An 18,287-nucleotide genomic window follows, 5' to 3' on the forward strand; every position below is an offset into this window, starting at 1 on the left:
TTGCCTCTGTCCTTCCGATAGGGGGGATCGATGCTGACAAGCAGACTCATCACATTAACACGTAGCTTCGGGACTGGCGCAACTGGTAGAACTTTGGGCTTGCTGATCATGGGAGGGTCTATGTGACACTGGCCTGCTACCACCAGATGAGATGCGCCTCCCTGTAGTGGTTTTACCTGGCAAGGTTTTGGTAGCACGGGGCCATAGGAGTGGCTTTTGTGAGAAGGATCTGGAAGCTGCCCCATGTTTGCTAAGGGCCCCTCTGCTGACCAGAGCTGAGCCAATAAGTCACAGAATCACAGAATCACAGAATTTCTAGGTTGGAAGAGACCTCAAGATCATCGAGTCCAACCTCTGACCTAACGCCAACAGTCCCCACTAAACCATATCCCTAAGCTCTACATCTAAACGTCTTTTAAAGACTTCCAGGGATGGTGACTCCACCACTTCCCTGGGCAGCCTGTTCCAGTGTCTAACAACCCTTTCGGTAAAGAAGTTCTTCCTAAGATCCAACCTAAAACTCCCCTGGCGCAACTTTAGCCCATTCCCCCTCGTCCTGTCACCTTGCACGTGGGAGAACAGGCCAACCCCCACCTCACTACAGCCTCCTTTAAGGTACCTGTAAAGAGCAATAAGGTCGCCCCTGAGCCTCCTCTTCTCCAGGCTGAACAAGCCCAGCTCCCTCAGCCGCTCCTCGTAGGACTTGTTCTCCAGGCCCCTCACCAGCTTTGTCACCCTTCTCTGGACTCTCTCTAGCACCTCAATGTCCTTCTTGTAGCGACGGGCCCAAATTGAACACAGTACTTGAGGTGCGGCCTCACCAGAGCCGAGTACAGGGGGACGATCACCTCCCTAGCCCTGCTGGTCCCACGATTTGCGCCTCTGTGAAAGCATATTTAAGAGAGGGAAAAAAAACGCTGCGCCACACAGCAGCTGGGAGAGTGAGAGGAGTGAGGAACGGCCTTGCAGGCGCCAAGGTCAGTGAAGAAGGAGGGGGAGAGGTGCTCCAGGCGCCGGAGCACAAGTCCCCTGCGGCCTGTGGTGAGGACCATGGTGAAGCAGGATGTCCCCCTGCAGCCCATGGAGTACCACGGTGGAGCAGGGTTCCACGCTGCAGCGCGTGGAGGAGACCACGGTGGAGCAGGTGGCCCTGCACCGATGGAGGCTGCGGCCTGTGGAAGACCCCTGCCGGAGCAGATTCTGGGTCGGACCTGTAGCCCGTGGAGAGGAGCCCACGCAGGAGCAGGGGGTCTGGCAGGAGCTGCTGCCCATGGGGGACCCAGGTTGGAGCAGTTTGCTCCTGAGGGATGGACCCCGTGCTACGGACCCATATCTGGAGCAGTTCTGGAAGAGCTGCTGCCTGTGGGAAGCCCACGCCGGATCAGTTCATCAAGGACTGCATCCCGTGGGAGGGATCCCACAGCACAGGGGACGAGAGTGACCGAGAAGGAGCGGCAGAGAAGAAGCACTATAGACTGACCATAACCCCCGTTCCTTCGTTCCCCTGCACTGCTCGGGGGGAGGAGGTGGAAGAGGGTAGACGGGGGAGAAGGTGCTTTTGGCTTCTCTCCTTTGTTTCTCACTTCTCTAGCTTGTTAGTAATAAGCAATAAATCTTACCATCTCCCTATGCTGAGTCTGTTTTGTCCGTCACGATAATTACTGTGCCATCTCCTCGTCCTTATCTCAACCCTTGAGCCCTTTTCATCGTATTTTCTCCCCGTTCCTCTTTGAGGAGGGGTGAAGCTCGGCTGCCCACCCAAGTAAAACCACCACACTCTCTCAGAGAGGGGTAAGGATTTTTGCTCAGGACTTGGCAGGGCTGATCACAGAATCACAGAATCACAGAATTTCTAGGTTGGAAGAGACCTCAAGATCATCGAGTCCAACCTCTGACCTAACACTAACAGTCCCCACTAAACCATATCCCTAAGCTCTACATCTAAACGTCTTTTGAAGACTTCCAGGGATGGTGACTCCACCACCTCCCTGGGCAGCCCGTTCCAGTGCCTAACAACCCTTTCAGTAAAGAAATTCTTCCTAACATCTAACCTAAAACTCCCCTGGCGTAACTTTAGCCCATTCCCCCTCGTCCTGTCACCAGGCACATGGGAGAACAGGCCAACCCCCACCTCTCTACAGCCTCCTTTAATGTACTTATACAGAGCAATAAGGTCACCCCTGAGCCTCCTCTTCTCTAGGCTGAACAAGCCCAGCTCCTTCAGCCGCTCCTCATAGGACTTGCTCTCCAGGCCCCTCACCAGCTTCGTCGCCCTTCTTTGGACCCGCTCAAGCACCTCGATGTCCTTCTTGTAGCGAGGGGCCCAAAACTGAACACAGTACTCGAGGTACTGTGATAGATAGGGCTTTAAACTAGAGTCGAAGGAGGAAGGGGATAAAACCAGACACACCGCTGATAAGCTGAGGGATGGTGCGCTAGAATCAGAGGGACGGTGTGCTAGTGAGGTCCTGCGGTCAGCTCCACAAGGCGCAGTGTGTAGGGAGGCGCATTTGACGTGCTTCTACACAAACGCAGGCACTATGAGGAATCAAATGGATGAGCCAGAAGTCTTGGCCCTGTCCCACAGCTACGACATCATCGGCATAAGTGAAACCTGGTGGGATGAGTCCTGTGGCTGGTGTGTGGTGGAATTTTCTCCCAACAGAGGCAAACAGCACCTCTGTAGCCCTGCCATGTCACACGACCTCGCTTCCAGTGGCCACACACTTTATTTTTCTGACACGTATTCAACTTGCTGTCGACCAAAACCCCCAGATCCCTTTCTGCAAGGCTGCTCTCCAGCCTCTTCTGCTGGCCCTAAGTGGAACCCTGGGGAACCCCACTAGGGACTGGTCAACAGCCTGATGCAACCCCATTTCTGTAACCCCTTGAGCCCAACCCATCAGCCAACTTTTCACCCTAAACCGCATGTATTTATCTAGCTGTACAATGGACATTTTGTCCAGAAGGATACTGAGAGAAACAGTACTGAAAACTTGATGGAAATCCAAAACCTGGCATCCCTTGCTCAACTAGATGGGTGATGTTGTCATAAAAGGAAATTAAGTTTGTTAAACAGGACTTTCCCCTCATGAACCTGGGTGGGCTGTGATCAACGACTGCGTTGTCTTTCCGGTGTTCTTCAGTAATGCCCAGAAGAGTTTCTCCGTATTTTTACTAGGCTCTGAAGAGAGACTGGCGGGTCTGTAATTATTGGGCTCTTCTTTCTTGCCCTTCTGGAAACCTGTCACAATGATTGCCAGCCTACAGTCAACTTGGACCTCTCTGGGCTCCCAAGACCATTGAAAAATAATTGAGAGAGGTCTCACAAGGAGATTAGTCGGCCCTCCGAGAACCCTGGAATGAATCCCCTCAGGCCCCGTAGACTCATATGCATCCAGTGTGGGTTTGGCTAGGAGGTTTTTGTTACCGCACTCATGGCCCCCCAACTCTGGGCCCCTTGGGTCCCAGAGCCCATCATTGCTCTTGAAGACAGAGGCAAAAGAGACATTAAATGGCTCTGCTTCGCCTATGTCTGTGTTTGTGAGGTGACCATCCTCAGCAAGTAACGGACCAATGTTTCCTCTAGCCCTCCTTTAGCAGTTCACATCTTCAATACACATATTAATGTATATATCTGCGTTGTCGCCCACACTACTAGCCAGCTTCACCCCTGAGCTTTGCCTGCACCAATTTTCTCCCTACAGAGGCAAACAGCACCTCCGTAGCCCTGCCATGTCACACGACCTCGCTTCCAGTGGCCACACGCTTTCTTTTTGCACTTAAGCTCTAGAAGAAGATCCCTGCTCAGCCAAGCTGGCCTCCTGCCCCGCCTGCTTGACTTCCAACATTTTGGAATCGCCTGCTCCTGTGCTCTTAGGAGGTCGTGCTTAAAAAGATGGACCCCGATACCTTCCAAAACAGCTTCTCAGGGGATCTTCCGAACTAGTTCCCTGAGCAGCCTGAACTCTGCCCTCCCCGTGTCCAGAGTTCACAGAATTGGAGGGGTTGGAAGGGACCTCAAGAGATCATCGGGTCCAACCCCCCTGCCAAAAGCAGGCGTACTGGCAGTTTTCCTCCAATCGCCAAAGATTTTTAAATGTGAAGTGTCAATAGAGAGCTATTTGTGTTTGTATGTTCTTTCTTTGAAGTCTCTGATGTCTGGGGGTTTCAGAACAACTGCTAACAACTAGTAACTGTTATGACTTCTGAATAGGACACTATGCAAGCCCCTGATATCTGGCCAGACGGCCAGGAGATTAAGGAGAAGAAAGAAGCTGAAGGATGGCTAGAAGACAAAACTTGCAGGGAACGCTGTGTAAGCTTTTGACATGCTGCCAAGGAGTACAAAGGGGAAGGACAAGAAAAAAAAAACTGAGAGGAAGACTACGAGCCTTCAGCATGAAAGACCCCCAGAGACCCCCAGGGGGACCACCAGAGACTGATGCGCATGCTCCAGTAGGAGGGTTTGGATCCTGGAAGCTAATTATAATAACCCATTTTTTTAGAAGTAGTAATGAATATGTATCAGCCTAGGAGCATAAAAATCAGCTGCTTGATGTAACTGGTGTGCGTCCTGGTGGAGCAGAGACTCCCGGCGCACCCAGCGCTGTTTGCTTACCTCTATTCCTTTAATAAATTGTAAACTTTGATTATAATCCTATTTTGAAGACTGAGCCATTTATAACACAAGCAACAGGTCTAGGATGGCACCTTTCCTTGTTGTCTCCCTCAGTAGCTGTACCAAGGAGTTGTCATCAAGGTGTGTGAGGAATCTCCTGGACCTGCTTGTATCAGCTGTGTGGTCTTCCCAGTTAACGTCTGGCAAGTTGAAGTCCCCCATCAGGACAAGGGCAGTTGAGCTAAGAGAGGTCTCTCTTAGTTCCTTAGCGAATAATTCATTGGTATCGCAAACACCCACTGCAACATCCAAGTGATTGGTTTCTCCCTTAATCCTTACCCAGAAGCTCTCGGCCACGTCCTTGTGCCAGCCCCTTGCCTCGCCTGCCCTGCCTATCCTTCCTGAAGAGCCCATACCCGTCCATCACAGCACACCAAGTCTCGCTTGTTCTGGGATGGAGCTGAAGCTTCCAGCTCCTCCTGCTTGTCCCTCATGCTGGGTGCATCGGTGCAGAAACATTCCAAATGTGCTCCAGTGTACCCAGCGTGGCATGGAGCAGGCCGAAGGATCTCGCTAGCGCACACTCCCTCCCATTTTGGTGTGCCACTTAGAAGATTCTGTCAGGACAGAACAATAATGGATGATGCTCAGAGGGCCTTACGGGGCAAGTGAGCTTTCCAGAAACACCTTTTACCCTGATCTCCTGGGAGGCAGCAGACTTCTCCATGGGTTGGGTCAGGCCGGCATATGCGGCCCTCTGTTCTGCTCAGAAGGGAGTCACTTATGACAGTAACCCTTCTCTTCTTCTTGATGGAGGTGGTCGTGATACTGGGGAAGGCTGACTTGCCCTAGAAAACCCCTCCAACCTGGATGGACCTTCATGCACATCATCGTTTGTGTGTCCATTACTTCCAGAGTCTGTTGTTTCAGGGCACCTGAAAGGAAGGTGAGGTAGGCAAGGAGGGGTCCGCCTGCTGCCCCGAGCAGATCTAAACTTCCATTCCTTCGTCACTGAGATGCACTCCTTCTGCCTGATGGCCAGAGGGTAGGGGATCCTCCATTTCCTCTGCTGTGTCTGCCTGACGCATCTGTCCCAGGGCTGGCACAGTACAGTTCAACCTTCTCCGACTCCCTGGTGCTCCTCAGCCTGCCCACCTCCTCCCGAAGCTCTGCCAGGAGGCTGAGCAGTTCTTCTACCTGGGCGCACCTACCACAGGTGGACTCACAGGATGGGATGTCAGGAAGAATTTCTTCATGCAAAGGGTGGAACCGGCTGCCCAGGGCACTGCTGGAGTCCCAGGCCTGGAGCTATTAAAGAAATAGCTCCTTTAATAGCTCCTTGCACTTCTTGGTGCAGGTGTTAACGGAGCCAACTAGGAAAGGTGCCCTCCTAGACCTGTTGCTAGAAAACAGAGAGGGTCTGGTGGGAGATGTGGTGATTGGTGGCCGCCTCGGTCATAGCGACCATGAAGTGGTTGAGTTCAAAATTTACGGTGACAGAAGGAAAAGTGCCACCAAAACCTCATCCCTAGATATGGGGAAGGCGGACTTCAGGCTGCTCGGGGAACTAGTCAGCAAGGTCCCCTGGGAAGCTGCTCTTGAAGGCCTTGATGTCCACCAGTGCTGGTCACTCTTTAAGCGATGCCTCCTAGAAGCACAAGATCAGGCAATTCCTAAATATCGCAAGTCAGGCAGGCGTGGCAGGAGGCCGGCGTGGCTGACCAGGAACATTCTAATGGAGATTAGGCGGAAACAGAGAGTGTTTCGCTACTGGAAGGAGGGCCAGGTGACATGGAAAGAATACAGGGATGCTGTTCGTGTCTGTAGGAAGAAAATTCGTGTGGCTAAAGCACACCTAGAGTTGAAGCTGGCTGTGTCTGTGAGAGAAAATAAAAAGGGTTTTTTTAGATATGTGAATGGAAAAAGGAGAACTAAAGAATACATAGGGCCGCTCCTTGATAGGGAAGGTCTTCTCACAGACGATGACATAGGCAAAGCAGAGACGCTTAACGCCTTCTTTGCCTCTGTCTTCAATGCCGATGATGGGCTTCGGGACCCAGGGTGCCCCGAGCTGGAGGACCGGGACGGTGGGGATGACAAACTCCCAACCGACCCTGAACGTGTGCGGGATCTGCTACTCCACCTGGATCCCTACAAGTCCATGGGTCCGGATGGGATTCATCCCCGGGTGCTGAAGGAGCTGGCGGACGTCATCGCGGAACCTCTCTCAATTATTTTTCAACGATCCTAGGAGTCTGGAGAGGTCCCGGTAGACTGGAAGCTGGCAAATGTTGTGCCGATTTTCAAGAAGGGTCAGAAAGAAAACCCTAGCAATTACAGGCCTGTCAGTCTCACATCAGTGCCTGGTAAAATCATGGAGAAGATGGTTCTTGAACGTATTGAGGCGCACCTGGGGGACAATGCAGTCATTGGTCCCAGCCAGCATGGGTTTGTGAAGGGTAGGTCCTGCCTAACTAACCTGATTTCCTTTTATGATAAGATCACCCGTATGGTGGACCAAGGGAAACCAGCTGATGTGATTTTTTTGGACTTCAGCAAGGCTTTTGACACGGTTTCCCATAGGATCCTACTGGACAAAATGTCCACCATACAGCTAAATAAAAACATCATACGATGGGTGAGCAATTGGCTAACGGGCAGGGCCCAAAGGGTTATGGTGAATGGCGCTGCGTCAGGCTGGCGGGCGGTCACCAGTGGGGTCCCTCAAGGCTCCATTTTAGGGCCGGTACTTTTCAATATTTTTATAAACGATCTGGATGTAGGAATAGAAGGCATTTTGAGCAAGTTTGCTGATGACACCAAACTTGGAGGAGTTGTGGACTCTGTTGAGGGTGGAAAGGCCTTGCAGAGGGATCTGGATAGGTTGGAGAGCTGGGCGATCACCAACCGCATGAAGTTCAATAAGAGCAAGTGCCGGGTCCTGCACCTGGGACGGGGAAACCCTGGCTGCACGTACAGACTGGGCGACGAGACGCTGGAGAGCAGCCTAGAAGAGAGGGATCTGGGGGTCGTGGTAGACAACAAGTTGAATATGAGCCGGCAGTGTGCCCTGGCAGCCAGGAGGGCCAACCGTGTCCTGGGGTGCATCAAGCACGGCATCGCTAGTAGGTCAAGGGAGGTGATTGTCCCGCTCTACTCTGCGCTGGTGCGGCCTCCCCTCGAGTACTGTGTGCAGTTCTGGGCACCACACTATAAAAAGGACATGAAACTGTTGGAGAGTGTCCAGAGGAGGGCTACGAAGATGGTGAAAGGCCTGGAGGGGAAGACGTACGAGGAACGGCTGAGGGCACTGGGCCTGTTCAGCCTGGAGAAGAGGAGGCTGAGGGGAGACCTCATCGCAGTCTACAACTTCCTCGTAAGGGGGTGTCGAGAGGCAGGAGACCTTTTCTCCATTAACACCAGCGACAGGACCCGTGGGAACGGAGTTAAGCTGAGGCAGGGGAAGTTTAGGCTGGACATCAGGAAGGGGTTCTTCACAGAGAGAGTGGTTGCACACTGGAACAGGCTCCCCAGGGAAGTGGTCACTGCACCGAGCCTGACTGAATTTAAGAAGAGATTGGACTGTGCACTTAGTCACATGGTCTGAACTTTTGGGTAGACCTGTGCGGTGTCAAGAGTTGGACTTGATGATCCTTAAGGGTCCCTTCCAACTCAGGATATTCTATGATTCTATGATTCTATGAAATGCGTGGACTTGGCGCTAAGGGCCGTGGTTTTGTGGTGGGCCTGGTGGTGTTAGCTGACGCTTGGACTTGAGCTGAAGGCCCTTTTCCAAGCGCAAGGGTTCTGTGACTCTTTCACTGGTTGAGTAGGCGCCATGCAGTCACCGGGCCCAGGGAAAAGACGTCCTTGGTGGCCTCCAAGTTAGCTCAGCGTCATGGCACCGAGTCACTGTGAAGGAGTTGCTGGAATAACGAGACAACAACCTAGTTCTATTAAAATATATATTGCTCTTTTGAGGACTGCTGCGGGGCTAGCAGCAACACAGCAGTGGAAATCTCCGTCCTGACATTGCCTTATGCCTTGACATCAGGATCAGGGTGGTTTGAACTGCCAGGGAACGGACCATGGGTTCCGGGTCTTTCTTTGAAGGCTGGAGGACTGCAAAAGAAAGAAGAGCAGAGATGAAAACCCACTCCTTGCAGAGATCCCCAGGCATCCCCTGCAGAGCATGCCAGCCCCTCTCGACTCTTCCCCAGGCCAGGAGGAGCAGGAGGGACAAAGGAATCCGTTGAAAGCTGCTGCTCAGCAATGTCCCAAATGCAGCCACCAGTCCTTCCCCACCTGCGCACCACAGGTCAAGTGGGGCACCTTCACAAGCTGGTTCCCTCACCACCTGCCTCCATCCCTTGGGAGGATTCACACACTCCAGGAATCTCCTGGACTCTTTCCTCTCGCTATTGTGCTTCCCCATGAGAGCAAGGGCTAGCAATCGTGACCCTGCTCCTAGCTGCTTGTAGGCTGTCTCATCTCCCTCTTCGTCCTGGTTGCGTGCTCTACAACAGGCTCCCACCTTCTGTCAGCCTTACTGCCCTTTCCCCTGACTCTTCCTCAGGGACACTCAACCCTTTCAGCGGCACTGCCCAGCTCCAGGCTGGGAGGCCATTCCCTGACACCACAGGCTACCCCGTCTCCTCTCCCTCGTTCCTATGGCTGCATTGCTCCTCCGCCCCGAAGCATTTCCCTGGAGCAGGGCAAGGCACGGGGGCCTCTGCCGCTGTCCCCCCAGCCCTAGCACACCCCCCACTGCCCTCACTCACTGCTGAGGATTTCATTCAGCTTCTTCTTGCTATGGTCCTCGCAGTAGCGCGCAGCAAGACCTAGACACAGAGATCCCATCAGAGCCCCGCTCCCCAGCACGCTCCCAGCAGCGCAGCCCCTGGCCTGGCCAGCCAGGCTGTGCCCCCTCCTGCACCCTGGAGCAAGGGCCCAGTCGGGGGGCTCTGGGGGCAACAGGGCAGTGCCTGGGGCTGCCAAAGGCTGCCCCAAGAGGGACCCAGGGGCTGGGCTCACCAATGAATCTGACGGCCTCAAGTCGCAAAAGGGTCTGAGTGGCCTGCAGGTAGGACTGGCTCTGCTGCAGGTATTCTTCTACTCTGCCTCTGTCCTGCTGCAGCTGGAGAGAGAGAGAACGCAGGGTCACGGGGCTTGCACACCCTCTCCAGGGTCTCCTCCAGCATCCTGGGGGCAGGGAGGGCAGAGGGGCCTGCAGAAGAGCCCCCTGGGGCTCTGTGCTGGCAGGAAGGGAGCGAGGATGCGGCTGCAGGCAGCGGGCTCTGGCCGGGCGCGTTTGCCCAGCTGGAGCAAACCAAGATGGATCCTTACCAAGCACTCTCCAATCCTACACGTCTGTTCTGTCTGGGCCAAGCGCTTGAGCTCCTTGCGTCGCAGAAACTTTGCAGCCACGGCGAGAGCTTCCCCAGAGGCCTGCGGAGCAGCAGAGGTTGGGAGGTAGCAGCACAGCCTTGGGAAGGAGACCCTCTGTCCCCTCCTCTTGGCAGGGCTGCGAGCCTTTCCCAGCGCGTTATGGGAGGCTGTGGTGGGGGGCAGCGTGCACTGGGTTCAGTGGCCAAGGCAAGGCCACGGGACAGCCACCATCGGAGGCAGCTCATGCTGCCGGCCAGAGATCCCCCAGAGCAACCCTGTGGCATCAGCACACCCTTGCCCACATAACTGCTCAGCTCTGAGATCTGTACCTTTGCTACGCTCTCACTCTGGTCTCTCATGTGAACGTAGAGTGGGAGAAGGCTCCTGTGCACCGTCCTCTTCATTTTCTTCGTCCTTTGCCGCAGCACAGCCTCCACCACGGCTTGGAAGAGGCAGATGGAGTGCTCCTGCACCTGGCTGGACGCCTGGCAGGGAGGAGGACAGGAGGAATTTCAGCATTAGCGTGGCCGATGTGAAGGGAGCTCCCAGCACTGTGAGATGCTTCAGCGCTGGATCCTTCCCAGAGGAGCTGCTCAGGGGCAGCTGCAAGGCCTGGTGCCCGTGAAGGGCAACGCAATCGGTTGCCATCGCAGGCTGCCCGCCAGCCACCCCACTTTCGCCACCAGCCGCACCAGCCATGCCCAAGCAGAGCTCCCCAGCGCCTGGGCTGACGAGAAGACTGGGAAGGCCCTGCCTGAGTGCTGCCCACAGGGCCGGGCTGAAGGGCAGCCCTCGTTACAGGGGGCCCAGCTGAGGGCTCGGGCTCCCGCAGCACACTTACGTGGTCAAAGAGTGGCAGGAGCTTCTCAGCCAGCTGCAGAGCCGGGCCACTGGCCTCCCTCCTCTCCACATGAGTCATCACGTTTCTCAGCACAGGCAGGGCCTTCAGCACCACGTCTGTGTTGGTGTCCTGCAGGGCCTCCACAATGTCTGGCAGCAAGACCTGAATTTCCCTTGCCTGTAGGAAAGACACCATTTCCCTTCCGTGAGGCAGTGAGAGACCACCCTGGGCAAAGGGCTCTGGTTCCTGAGCACCAGCCTCCTGCCTTGCTTCCTGGCAGCGGGGAGGGACGGGAGGGCAGAAGAGCAAAGCCCCAGGCTGCCAACATGGCTTTGCTTGACGATGGCCCGCTCACCTTCTCAGGGCTCTCTGACACGGTGCAGAGCCCTTTCAGAACCATCAAGCGCATCTCTGGTCTTGGGTGCCTCAGGTAGCTCTGGAGGTGCACTGGGTTACCAAAGTCCTCCAAAAAAATGTGATTGTGGCCCAGCATCTGCAAGAAAGAGCAGTGAGAGCCTGGCAGGGCCTGCAGGGCTCCCTGCAGCCTCTTCTTCTCCCACCTTTGGGCAGGGATGGGGCAGCGCCAGCTGGCACCAAAGAGGCACCAGGCGCGGGGAGCTACGGGGGCTTGCCGGCCCCAGGGACCATGTGTCCGTACGTCCTGCGGGAGCTGGCAGTTTGGGGGTAGATGGGCACAGGGCTGTGCCTGTGTGCCTGAAGGGGCACACGTAGCCCTGCTGGGAGCAAGGTTTCATCTGGGAACTGACAGCCAAGCGACGGATGCACGTGTCTTCGGTGTCTGCGGTGTACCAGTTGCGCAGCGGCAAGTCTTTCATCATGATGTTTAAAACCCTCTCCAAGGTCTGCGGCATGGCCAGGATCACCTCCCACATGGCCAGGTCAGTGCTGCAAGCCCAGAATACTCTGTCAGTGAGGCTGCCTCAGCCGCAGGGCCACAAACTGGGCCAGCCCCAGAGGACCCAGGCTGTCCTGCAGCCCCTGTGACATGGGGAGCACTGAGGGCCCAGCCTGGGCAGGCAGGAGGGGGCTGAGCTGGTGTTCCCTGGGGGCAGGGGGACTCTGGGCTGCCTTGGACAGCTGGGCTGCTGCAGCCCTGGCTGGCCCAGTAGGGCTGGAACACATTGGTGGGAAGGAGGGCTGTGCTCCTTGGGGATGTCCTGCTCTTTGCCATTGGTGTGGCAAGCAGAGAGTCTCCAGGTGCATCTCCCGATGCGGAACAAGCCCTCAAGGATGTTAAGGCCAGGACCTGTCACGTGGCGGAGAGAACTGCAGCAGGTTCTCGACTTCTTCCCTGGACATCATGTTGGTCAGCCTGAGAAGCAGGGAGTCCAGGCACTGCCGCGCCGATGCCATGTGGATGCTGCCCAGGTTTCTCCTGATGCACTCCATGATTGTTGGCACCTTGGGGGACAAAGTGGGAATGGTGTTGCCAGCAGACCGCAGCCATTGCCACAGCTGCCACTCAAACTTTGGCCCCTTCCATTGCTCTCTGCTGGCTTCAGGTGGCTTCTGGAGCCCAAGAGACCCCAATGTGCGAGGGAGGCAGGGAGGGAGGCAGGGAAGGAGAGAGGAACCACGCCTGGAAGAGCTCAAGGGCAGGGCCATGGCCACAGGCCACTTACATCTGTCAGCCAGTAGAAAGGGACCTCCAAGGCTGCGTCCAGCACGCTGCAGGCCCCCTGCTTGTCATGGATGCTGGAGTCTTGTAAAGCTTCAAGGGCTGTGAGGACGATGTCCAGCCTCTCAGCAGGGAAGAGATGTCCTCCAAACCACTGTGGGAAGAAGGAGGAGCGAAGACATGCCTCACTGAGTGTCCCAAGGGTGCTGCTTAGCTGAGCAGCAAGGGCAGCTCTGGAGAGAGGGCCCTCGGGGGAAGGGGTGAGGATGGGGCATATGGGGCCAGAGTGCTGGCCCTGCAGGTAACCAGGGCTTGCTGGTGGCCAGGAGGGCTGGAGCTGCTGCCGGGACACAGGGGAGCAGCCTTTGCATAGCCCCAGCCTGGGGACAAGAGGAACCCTCTCAGCAGGGTGAGTGAGGCCGTGCCAGCCCCACCGGTTCTGGACCCCTTTGCTCACACGAGATGCCTGCTGATGCTGCGGACAAGATCCCCAGCAAGGCCAGAGCTCATTACCTTGGCAATTTCACACGGAGTTGATGGTATAGAAAATGGAGGTTTTGAATCCTTCGATATCACGCGGAGCAGCCCATAATTTTTCATGTCCTTTGTCTGTGAGCTTTCTAAACAGGGGGAAACACCAAAGAGTCAGTAGGGAAGCGCATCTTTGCCAACAAGCTTGCCAAATGGTGAAAAGCACTTTCACTAGGAATGGCTGAGGAGGGAGGCTCAGACCCACGGCGAGGAGAGTGGTGGGCAGGGATGTAAAGCACAAGGTGAGGAGTGCTGGGAGCAAGAGGGACCTCAGGGATGATGCAGAAGGAGGAGAAGCAATGGCGTTGGGTGCCGTGGGGGTAGCAGCGTGTCACAGACCCCCTTCTGCTCGGGGTCAGGATGTGCAGGAAGCCCCCTGACACCTGCCTTTAAGACGGCAGGGAGCAAACAGTCAGGGAGCATTCTGGAGGGCGTCACCATCCCTGGTGATGCACGGCTGGCTCTGCTGTTCACTCCTCGGGGAAGATGCGGTTTGGGAAGTGCTCATCGATCGATGGCTTAGACTGGGGGACACCACAAATCAGCGTGGTAGGTGATCTGGGGAGGGTTGGGAAGGACAGCAGCAGAGAACTGCTCCTGGACGGCAGGTGAGCGTCTAGCTTCTGCGGAAAACGATAGCCAGAATGCTGCGGGAAGCTGCTGTGAGGAGCAGAGGAGGCCAGGGAACCTGGCAGAATTCCGTGGGCAGCCTCCACCAAGCACAAAAGCAATCCTTCACAATACTCAGGAGAACAAGCAGACATACCAGGAGATGTCTGTGTGCGGACAGACGCTGCCCACCACACCTTCTTACCTCTTGTTTCCTTTAAGATTTTGAGGAAGCGAAAAAGAGTATCCAAAGCTGCGTGTCTCATGGATTCATCGCCACTGAAGAAAATGAAGAGGTGGCCCAGCAGCTGTCCCAGGATGGGGATGTAGAGCTCTCTGGAATCATCGTAGCTGTGCTTGTATTTTTCATAGTCATCTGAGTTCTGGGTGAGGAAGGGAGGAGAGACAAAGGGCTTAGTGGAGGCAGAGCCAGCCCCTGAGATAGCAGGGCCTGGGGAGGGAAGAGCAGGGGCGAAGGAGGGACGAAGACCCTCGATTCACGGTTCTGAGGCACTCACATGCATCCAGGTTTGCCTCACAGGCACCCCTGAGTGGCAGGATGCTCTGGGATGCAGGAAAGGGTGGAGGGTTCCTTGTGCCTTACCTCGCTCAAAAAATAACTGATGATGAAATCACCCAGCCTCTCAATCCTCCTCACAGCTCTCTCACACACAGCTGGGTCTTTGGAGAGGGCAAAGTCCAGCAGCGCCTGCGAGAAGAGAAGTTGCTGGGTTGACAGTGGTCTGCAAATGTGACCTGAGAGGATTCTTTGGAAATTCTTTGCAAATGCCAAACCTCCAAGATATTCTCCAACTCTATGCTGACACTGGTGTTGGGACAGTTGAGTACGAAGCCCTCCAGCATGGTGTCCATGGCTTTCATAGTCTGCAGGGAGGACAGAAGAGCATCGAATTATTTCTGTGGCCCTCCTCACCCCCAGGAGCTGGCTCTGAGCCCCTCGGGAGTTCAGGGGTGGCTTTGGGGCTAAAAAGCTGCTGTGTGCAGACCTCCTGCAGCACAAGATCAGGTCGGGGAAGGGGAAGGGGTGAGGCTGGGAAAGCAAATCTGGGCCCCGGCCCTGCACTGGTCTCTGGTTGTGTCAGCACGGGGAAGCAAGGCAGCAGCTCAGCAGGACTGGGGGTGCCGGTACCTCACCCAGCACATACCTTGGTGTAGAGCGCTCCTTCTGTCTCTGGCATGTCCGACTTGGGAGGCAGAAAGAAGACGCTCTTGCAGCACATGTTTAGGAGACTCTCCTTTTCACCACGCAGTGCTGTTGGTACGGTGTTGCTGAAGGAGAGAGAGAGAGGAGCCTGTTGGACGCAGTGCCTCGAGGCTTATGAAGGAGGACACGGACCTCCCTTGGCCAGGCATCCCTGGGAGGGACGGGCAGCCTCCCTGCCAGCTTCAGGGCCACCAGGACATTGCCACCAGGGGCTGGGCACGCACCTGAGGAGGGCGACAGTCTCCATGGCCTTCTGCCGGAATGCTGTGCGCAAGCTGTCCACGGGCTCCTTTTCCAGCAGCGCCTGCAGAGCACAAGCAGGATGAGACCTTGGAGCCGCCGGCACCCAGCAGCAGCAGAGCCAGCGCTGCCCCAGCCCTCGCCTCCCAGGGGGCTGGTGCCGGGGGGCCTTGCCCCTTCCCCAACCCGCTGCGCATCCTCTCACCATGATGTTCTCCACCAGCTTATGTTTGCTGCAGAAGCCATGCAAGTTCATCGGCACACCCCTCTCTGTGACACATCTGCACAGATCGCAGATTTTGCTGAGGAACAGCATCTTCTGCTCCTCGTCGTCCTGGCAGCCACAAAGACACCAACAGAGCATTAGGGGGACACCCACGGCCAGCAGGACCAAAGCCTTGAGGGGTCTGGGGCTGTGTGGGACCCCTGGAGGGCAGCGCCAGGAGCACAGCTGTGATGCAAGCGGCTGCCATTACCTTTTCTGTGCCTCTGACATACGCCCTGATGAATTTCACGGCCTTGTCTCTGCACAGTTTCCATGCCTTACCTGGAAAGGAGGAAAGCAAAGAGTGCTGCAGAGAGGGGCTGAATGCAGGGGTGAGGAGAGGAAGGGCCCCAGCCCCAGAAGGCCGTGGGGAGGCCGCGGGGATGCCCAGAGGCTGCAGCAGCTCCGCTGGGAAGAGAGGCTGAGGGAGCTGGGCTTGTGGAGCCTGGAGAAGGCTGCGGGGGGACCTCGCTGCGGCCTCCCCGTGCCCAAAGGGGCCTCCAGGAAAGCTGGGGGGGGATCTTCATCATGGACTGCAGCGACAGGACAAGGGGTGACGGCCTTAACCTCAAAGAGGGCAGGTTTCTTTCGGACAGGCAGGGATTTCTCCCTGGCACAGCCTCCCCATGGGTGCCTCTCGCTGCCCGGCCCCACCGCAGGTGGATGGGATGGGATGGGATGGGATGGGATGGGATGGGATGGGATGGGATGGGATGGGATGGGATGGGATGGGATGGGATGGGATGGGATGGGATGGGATGGGATGGGATGGGGCCCCCCAGCTCTCTCCCACACTGGGCCCCCACCTTGTCTCACAGGGACCCTCACTTACCAGCATCCTCCAGCAACTGGGCCGTATTGGTGGGCTCTGACAGGGCCGTGTCCTCTGGCAGGCTGCGTTCCACATCCAGCAGGTCGTCCAGGCTCCCCTCGCTGTCCTCAGACAGGATGCTGTCCTCATCTGCGATGTAGCCTTCTTCCAGCAAGCTGTCCTCTGCTGGCTGGTCGCTGCCCTCAGAAGACCAGGTCTCCTGCCAGACCAGGCTGGGCTGCCTGGGGGGCATGCCTCCCTCCTCATCCCCTTCAGAAGCCTCCTCTGGAGTGGGAGAGCTCGTAAGGAGGAACTGGTGGCTCCTCCGCGTGGGTGTCAGCGGCATTGTGGGACTTGGACTGCGCTCAGGGTCTCCTTGAGGCTCCTGTGCTCCTTCCATATCCATCGCTGCCGTGCACCAACACTGAGGGTCCGAGCCACGGCTGCGCTCTTATAAAGCGGAGCCCTGGGGTGTCACCAAGTGACGTCACAATGGGTGCCACTGTGACACGCGCCTGGGCTGGGTGGGCCCCGCATGAGGGCAGGAAGGCTGTGCAGAGGGCCGCATCCAGCTGCGTGGCATTCGAGGCCAAATGCTGTGCGCCACGCTTAGAATCACAAAATATCCCCAGCTGGGAGGGACCCATAAGGATCATGGAGTCCAAAGTTTAAGTTGGGGGCTGGCCTGCCGGAGGGCAGGGAAGGGGAGAGGGACCTGGGGGTCCTGGTGGACCACGAGCCATCCCCTTGGGGCCAAGAAGGCCAACAGCATCCTGGGGTACCTTCTTTAAGGTACTTACGTTATATATGGAGTGGTAATTCGTGGAGAGATGCTGGTTGATATTAATAAAGAAGGGAGAGATGTGGGAGTGTGGCCATGGGGGTCGGCAAGCCCCGTGGTTGATGAGAACACACCCAGCACTGTTTACTTGCCTTTTCTACCTTTTATAGCTTTTATGCCTTTTCTACCTTTTAGAAATATTTGTTTTATAAATATTACAAAATTCAGATTGAGTTGAGACCTCATTTATAACAAATTGGTGACCCCGACGTGATCTTCTTGGACTTTGGATCTGTGACCGGCAAAGGGAGGCGCCCCACACAGTGGCCCTTGCCGATAGCGGTGCTAGAGTCCAACAAGATTTCGAACATAAGAAGCAAGTAAAGAACCAAGAACTCTTATTTTGTGACCCGTAATTCTAGATATGGGAGTCCAACAATTGTTAAAAACTGGTTTATAAATCTTGCAGGGAATATTGTGAAAGCATTCTCTTGTGGTTCAGTTGGCCTTGGCCAAATCTGAAAACAAGACACGGATTAATGATATTCAAAAGAAAATGAGGGATTGTGATATATGGAGTGGTAATTCGTGTGGAGAAAATGGTTGATATTAATAAAGAAGGGAGAGATTTGGGAGTGTGGCCATGGGGCTTGGAAAGCCCTGTGGTTGAGATAAAATTAGACTCTTAACGAGGAGGCCATCAGGAATGTAAAAGAGTTTAGAGGGAACCAAGAAGGGTGATTCAGGAGACTCCATGCAGGCTCGGGTTTCTTGTTCTCCAGCCAGTAAAAAAACGCTGCGCCACACAGCAGCTGGGAGAGTGAGAGGAGTGAGGAACGGCCTTGCAGGCGCCAAGGTCAGTGAAGAAGGAGGGGGAGAGGTGCTCCAGGCGCCGGAGCAGAAGTCCCCTGCGGCCTGTGGTGAGGACCATGGTGAAGCAGGTTGTCTCCCTGCAGCCTCATGGAGTACCACGGTGGAGCAGGGTTCCACGCTGCAGCGCGTGGAGGAGACCACGGTGGAGCAGGTGGCCCTGCACCGATGGAGGCTGCGGCCTGTGGAAGACCCCTGCCGGAGCAGATTCTGGGTCGGACCTGTAGCCCGTGGAGAGGAGCCCACGCAGGAGCAGGGGGTCTGGCAGGAGCTGCTGCCCATGGGGGACCCAGGTTGGAGCAGTCTGCTCCTGAGGGATGGACCCCGTGCTACGGACCCATATCTGGAGCAGTGCTGGAAGAGCTGCTGCCTGTGGGAAGCCCACGCCGGATCAGTTCATCAAGGACTGCATCCCGTGGGAGGGATCCCACAGCACAGGGGGCGAGAGTGACCGAGAAGGAGCGGC

General features: G+C 55.9%; 2 protein-coding genes across 2 annotated transcripts in view; both read right to left on the reverse strand.

Annotated features, from left to right (window-relative positions):
- The window catches only part of LOC113840937 (latent-transforming growth factor beta-binding protein 4-like), a 187,013-nt gene that overhangs the window by 23,806 nt on the left and 144,920 nt on the right, over positions 1–18,287 (reverse strand). The window lies entirely within an intron of this gene.
- On the reverse strand, positions 3,337–17,568 carry LOC140000159 (uncharacterized). Its single transcript, XM_072029938.1, has 9 exons — positions 16,192–17,568; positions 15,571–15,641; positions 15,300–15,428; positions 15,079–15,158; positions 14,792–14,919; positions 14,234–14,514; positions 13,835–14,012; positions 13,003–13,109; positions 3,337–3,357 (listed from the first exon to the last, which is right to left on the reverse strand). The coding sequence occupies exons 1-9, from the start codon at positions 16,574–16,576 to the stop codon at positions 3,337–3,339; spliced, it is 1,380 nt and encodes a 459-aa protein (XP_071886039.1). The 5' UTR covers positions 16,577–17,568.

Source organism: Anas platyrhynchos, chromosome 33 (assembly GCF_047663525.1).
Source record: "Anas platyrhynchos isolate ZD024472 breed Pekin duck chromosome 33, IASCAAS_PekinDuck_T2T, whole genome shotgun sequence".
NCBI classification, from domain to species: domain Eukaryota; kingdom Metazoa; phylum Chordata; class Aves; order Anseriformes; family Anatidae; genus Anas; species Anas platyrhynchos.